General features: G+C 48.6%; 1 protein-coding gene across 1 annotated transcript in view; it reads right to left on the reverse strand.

The window, feature by feature from the left end:
- Nucleotides 1-5,527, reverse strand: part of MLLT3 (MLLT3 super elongation complex subunit) — a 140,367-nt gene extending 134,840 nt beyond the window's left edge. The window contains exons 1-2 of the mRNA XM_074166156.1: nucleotides 5,454-5,527; nucleotides 4,803-4,983 (exon numbers count right to left, since the gene is read on the reverse strand). Of these exons, the coding sequence (XP_074022257.1) occupies nucleotides 4,803-4,983; nucleotides 5,454-5,465 (193 nt within the window). The 5' untranslated portion in view covers nucleotides 5,466-5,527. The remainder of the gene's footprint in view (nucleotides 1-4,802; nucleotides 4,984-5,453) is intronic.
- Nucleotides 5,528-6,000: the final 473 nt, after the last annotated feature.

Here is a 6,000-nt window from a genome sequence, read left to right on the forward strand (position 1 = left end):
AACCAGGTGCCACTCACACCACGTGTGTCACCATACACCATGACGTGCCAGAACTGAAGTCAGCCCGTGGGTTTGTGTGGGCTCACAGGGCAGCCCCTTCCACCAGGAAGGCCAGGCTCTATACTGCCATTGCCCTTCACGCCATACTTCCCCTGACAAAAGATTCCTCCCTTGCCACAGCCCAAAATACCATGACTTCTCTGACAAAGTTACCTTAAAAACCAAATAAACAAAAAAAAATGCCAGCAATAACAGGGACTCACCTTTTAGAGTTTCTTCCTCCTTACTGGATGGACTCCTGCAACACAGTAGATTCAGAAGAACAGATTTTGTAACTTTTCTAAGGAAGACTATTCAAAAAAATTGCCTAGTTGAGTTGTGGGAACAAAACTAGAAAACCTTCTTTTTGCGAAGAAAAAGAATGGGCTTAGTAGGAAGGAATCATCAGCACCTTTTGCAGTAGCTGAGAATATTTCAAAATGTTATAGTCCACTGAAGTCTCATCCTGCACTAAGCCACAACCTTAACAAAAACAACCAATACTAGAAATGAGGATCTTCTAGAAGAATGTTACAGTTTGGTCCATCCTAAAGCAGAACAACAAGCAGCTCCATTTCCATCAGTTTGCCCTATCTTTGCAAAACTCTTTGAACTACAAGATGCAGTAAGCATTGCTGCCCTTAGCTCTGCAGAGGAAAGCAGCGCCTCTCTCTTTCTAAGTTATAATATTCCGGAATCCAAACCTCCATTTTCATATTAACTAAGTTATTAGCACAGAAATGTTAGACCACCTCTTTTTTTATAAGAAAAATATAGTTTGTCAAAATGCACCACCAATTAATAGAAACTTAACCACTCAGGCTACCCTAGTTCCAATGTAGTGTCTGACATGTACTTATTGAAACACAATAGATGTGTTTCCTTACCCACCTGAAATACAATAAGACAAATAGTACATTGGACTACTGTTGCAGAGTACCAACATTCATTACATATGAAGAGGAAGAAAATGTTTCTACATTGCTTCCCATCCAAAGAAATAATGGGACACATTATCAGACAAGAGCAGCAGCTCCTCTTTAGCAGGCAGTATGGCAGTGGATCAAAAATAGCCATAAGCTGGATACAAACCTTGCTCCACAGACATGTTTTAAAATACTGCACTTCTACACATGGCACTATCTTCTTCACACAAATGATGAAAGATAAGCAACACATGCTTTGAAATAAAGCTAGACTATTAGAAATTCTCCATGTCTTCTCTTAACCCATTTACATCAGCATAGACAAGAAATAGACAAGATTTGAAATCCCTGGTTTTGTAATTGCATGATGATTTCTGAGAGCTTTTGTCTTGCAAACTCTACTCAAAAATTAGTCTGGGCATGAGTCTACTTTCTTTAACCTGGCAAGTAGTCCTGTTGCCCCACACCGTGAAACTACTCATGGAAGTCAGATGTCAGGAGCAGGCCACTAAATGGGAGAAAGTACAGGGAACCAGTCACTGCAAATGCCTGTATGCACCACCATACAAAGATAAACTGAAGCACTCAGTCACCGTAAGGCAAACAGAAAACAATAAAATCGCTGCCAAGCTCAAGTTTTTAAGGCAGGACACAGTGAAAGATAAAGGATACTATTTTAGGAGACTCTAGCTTATCTATACTCTGTTCCCTGTTAGTCAACGTCACCTTCCCATCCTATCTACACACACAAACCAACCTGCTCTGTGCTCCACTGACTGAACACCATTCCTAGCTGTGCTTCCACCTTAACTGACGCAACTTAAGGGTACAGGACCCTGCTTGCTCTGCAGCAACTATTAGTAGAGCAAACACTTGGACACACCTTTGCAAACTCTGCATCGACCTCTAGTATTTTCAAAATCCCTGGTATAGCCGGAACAGATAAGCAAAGCCAGAATTGTAGCCAGCAAGCTGACTGTTTATCCAGCTATTCTCATAAACATGCAAAGCAAATGCACTGAAAATAATTAATCTCTTTTGCCTCCCTTGATGTTTAGAATGACTATACACCTAATAAAAAGTGATCTAGCAACAGAAACACATTATGAGCTAATAACACCTATTTCTACATTGCCTGTTCATTTCTTATTTTCAAATTGATCCATAAGCTTTGCAGATAGACTTAATGAATTAAAACTTTTCCTAACAAGCATATGTGTTAGAAAAGCCATTCACAGCATGAGTCCAGAGACAGGAAGATCACTTACCAGTCAACTAAGTGTTGTTATGAATAGTCAGTATACTAGTACTTGCTTTTTATTAATATTGTACACCTACTTCAGCTTGCTAAACCCATGGCTCAGGATTGGTTTGAAAACTTCGAAAGTATCTCCAAGTAATAAGTTACTGTCCTGGTTTGAGGTATACTAAAATATATAATAAATTATACTAAAAAATTTTAAACTAAAAAAAAATAATTATACTATATAACTTCAGCGGAAGTGACTGAAAACAGGTAGTTTGACTAGCACTACAAGCAAGCATATCATTCCCAATATGCAACACTTAAAATACCATCCCGAAGGCTGAGGTCACACCACACTAACAGCACTAATTTACAGAGCCAGGAAAACCTAGAATATTTTTGTCAAAAGTTTTAACTTTATTTGTAAACTAGAAAGACAAACAAAACGCTACCATTTACAAGGCACACATCACCAGCACTCTTTCAAATGCTTCTGTACAGCAGAAAACATGCTAGGTGATTCGTATACGGATCACTCTCGGCAGCACAATGGCTCGTCTTTCCCACTGTGATTTCAGGGGCCTGAAATTTCTTCAGCATCTATTTTTTGCTCGTTGCTGTAGTTTTAGGAGGCTTAGCAAAGCCCAGAAGTGAATGGAGCTTTTGCCATCTGAGCTTACGCTCTGCTGGATGGGAGCGGCTGCAATGTTCTCCTACAATCCAAGTCATGTGCAATCACAGTATGACATGCCCCCTCCCAGGCTATATAAGCTGGCATCTTTCCCAGCAGTTGCCACATCATGAAAATGATGCATACAAATAAAACCCCAAAATAAACACTTTAAAACAATGGCTTAAATGGCTGCATAACTAAACTCAGCAGCTGGAGACACAAAGCATTCCCAGCGGCAAACTATACATCTTTCACTTGCAAAAGTCCCAAAATATATTATTGTTAGCAAGCTCCACATCACACTTAGCAACTAACCCCCAAGTCTGGGCGGCAGAGTCGTGTTCCCCCAGGCCACACAACAAGGAGTAAATAAGTAAAGCATGGATAATAAAAGCAGAGACCATCACAAACACCCCCTATGCAGACAGAGCTTCAAAGTATTAAATGTACTTTCTACCACTGATTTCAATACATCATCTAATTCACTGAAAACAGATAATGCTATCTCATCTATTTCGACTACCCAGACCTGTTCTCAGGTGTTTTGCTGCCAAACTATTTAGACTGACCTGAAGTCAAGTTTTTCTGTATAAGAAATAAGAGAAAACAGGAGGAAAACTCCACAGTGCAACCTGGGCAATTTAATTCATCAGAAGTACTGCAGTATTGCATATGATCCACTTAAAACTGTGTAGTAGTGCACTGGTTTACAGTTCATTTAAAAGTGTATTGATTCTATGATAATAAAAGGGAATTAATAGCTTATACTTTAGAAGCTAATCTCAGCAGTTGAAATACTGTAATTCTTAACACTCCATTGCTTAAGGGAAGGAAAAAATTCTAGAAGAAACACAATAATTAATGTAAAAGAGTCACAGCTTGGTATCTTCAAACTGGGAAACACTAAATCATACTGTATGCTTTTATCTTACCACAACAAAGCTTTTTTTTGTCTCAACACTGAAAAATTTCCTGTTTTTTGCTCACTGAACATTCAATTTTTCCCCACCTAGCTCTAAACAGACAGGATTTACGATGATATTGTTCTAAGGCACTGCAGGAGTGCTAGATGCTAATAAAGATTACAGATCAAGTGAAAGATAACTACCAACCATTGTGTCTGCATAGATAAATAAACCTGTTCACTTCGTTTATTTGTATTGTTACCTGTACTAATCCAGCTACAATAATAAGGATAGCGAGTGCTCAGAAATCAGATCTGAAAACAAAAGGTTTCTTATACCTCTCCCGGCCCAATTTATGCGGGTATAGATGCACCACACATACACACCTTTCCAGAAGTGTTCATGTACTTAGGAAAGGCTGAAGCCCTGGCGATGAACTAGCGGATTAAGGAGAAAGCAAAGTGCTGGGAGAGTCCGAACGCAAGTACCAAAGTCGTAGCAGGAACACGTTTCCAGGCATCCCTGTCCCGGTCATTTAGCACATTAGGAGAAAGCAAAACCAGCCAGAAGCCAGCCACACGTAGGCAACTACCGCCGGTGCAGACCCACGCCAAAACAGAAGCCAGCCCCGTGCCACCGACAAACGAGAGACTTGGAGAAGCCGAGACCCCGACCCCCGCCACGGCGGGCAGCCGCGAGTGGAGATCCCCGCCGCGGTAAGTGCGGGAGAGGGGAAGGGGCAGAAATGAGCCCCCCACGGACCCCAGCCAGCCCCGAGGCGGGCGGGAGAAGGGCCACCGGCAGCCCACCACCGCACCGACGGCCGCTTTTGTTCTCCGCGGAGACCGGCACATCCCCGTCAGCTGCGCCCACTCCGAGCCGGCAGGGCAGCGCTCGGCCGGCGCCGGGGGGAAAGACCCCGCTACCGGTCCCCCGGCGCCGGGCAGGCCGGCAGCGGCGGCGGGGCCAGGACGCCGGTCCCATCGGGGCGACGCGCGGCGGGCGCTGCCTACCTCTTTTCGGCCGGGGGAAGCTCTCGTGCAGGTGAAAGACGACTTTCTCCACGAAGTGCTGGATGTTGCTGTGCTCGGGGCCTCTGACAAACACCATCCAGTCGTGGGTGAAGCCCTCCACGGTGGGTTTCTTCCTGACCTGGGCTCGGTGCCCCAGCTCCAGCTTCACCTGGACGGCGCACTGCGTGGTTCGGGGGGAGAGACAGGGAGCACCCGGTGAGCGCCCGAAGAAGCGGGACCGGGCGGTCGGTGGAGGGGAACAGCCGCCCCACCGCCAGCGTAAGGAGGGGGAAACAGACATGGACAAAACGGTACCGGACGCCCGGAGAGAGGAACAAAACCGAGGAGGCACTGCCGCGACTCCGCAACAAAAAAACCGACCCGGCAGGCGAGGGCGAAAGAGAGCTCCCGCTGCTACCGGGAGGATGCGGGGAGGCGCGGCCGCCGGACCGCGGTGCCATCCGGCGGGAGCGGGCGACCGCTGTCAGGGGAGGCACCGTCCCCCCTCCCGGTGCCCCCAGTGCGGCGGCAGGGACCACGGATACCCGCCGCCCTCCCTCCAGCTGCCCGCGCGCTCCGTGCCGCTGCCGGGAGCGGCGGGGAGGCAGGGAAAGAGAAATGCCCCGGCGGGGAGCAGCCGGCGGTACTCACCGAGCTGGCCATGCCTGGGGGCGCCGGTTTCGCCGGGGCGCTCGCTCCCTCCCGTCCCCCGCCCTCACGCCGCTGCGCTAATTCATGGAGAGGCGGAGGTGGGCGTGCAGGGTAGCGGCGGCCGGGCGGCGGACATCCTCTGCCTCGCTGCTCCCGCTGTCCGCCTCCCTGCCCTCGCACCACACCGAGCCCGCCGGTGGTCCCCGGCCCCACACTCTAGCCCCAGCCCCGCCGGCTGGACGAACGCCCGCCGCGCATGCGCGCCGCCGGCTGGAGCTGACACCGAGACACAGACATAACAGTGTGCGGGGAGGTGGGGCGCGAGGGGGCGCGGTCAGCCAATGGCGAGCGGCGGCGCGGCCGCGAGCCCCTCCGCGCGGCCCCGCCCCGCCCCGCCCCGCCAGCCGTTAAAGTAACAGGTTGTGAGGGACGGGACGGCGCTTGTGGCGCCCTCCTCTCCTTCTTACGCCAACGGCCGCGGCGCCGCGCTCCGCTCCCTCCCGCAGAGCCGCGGGGGGGATCCCCAGCCGTCCCCAGCTCAGTGGTT

Source organism: Numenius arquata, chromosome Z (genome assembly GCF_964106895.1).
Source record: "Numenius arquata chromosome Z, bNumArq3.hap1.1, whole genome shotgun sequence".
Classification (NCBI taxonomy): domain Eukaryota; kingdom Metazoa; phylum Chordata; class Aves; order Charadriiformes; family Scolopacidae; genus Numenius; species Numenius arquata.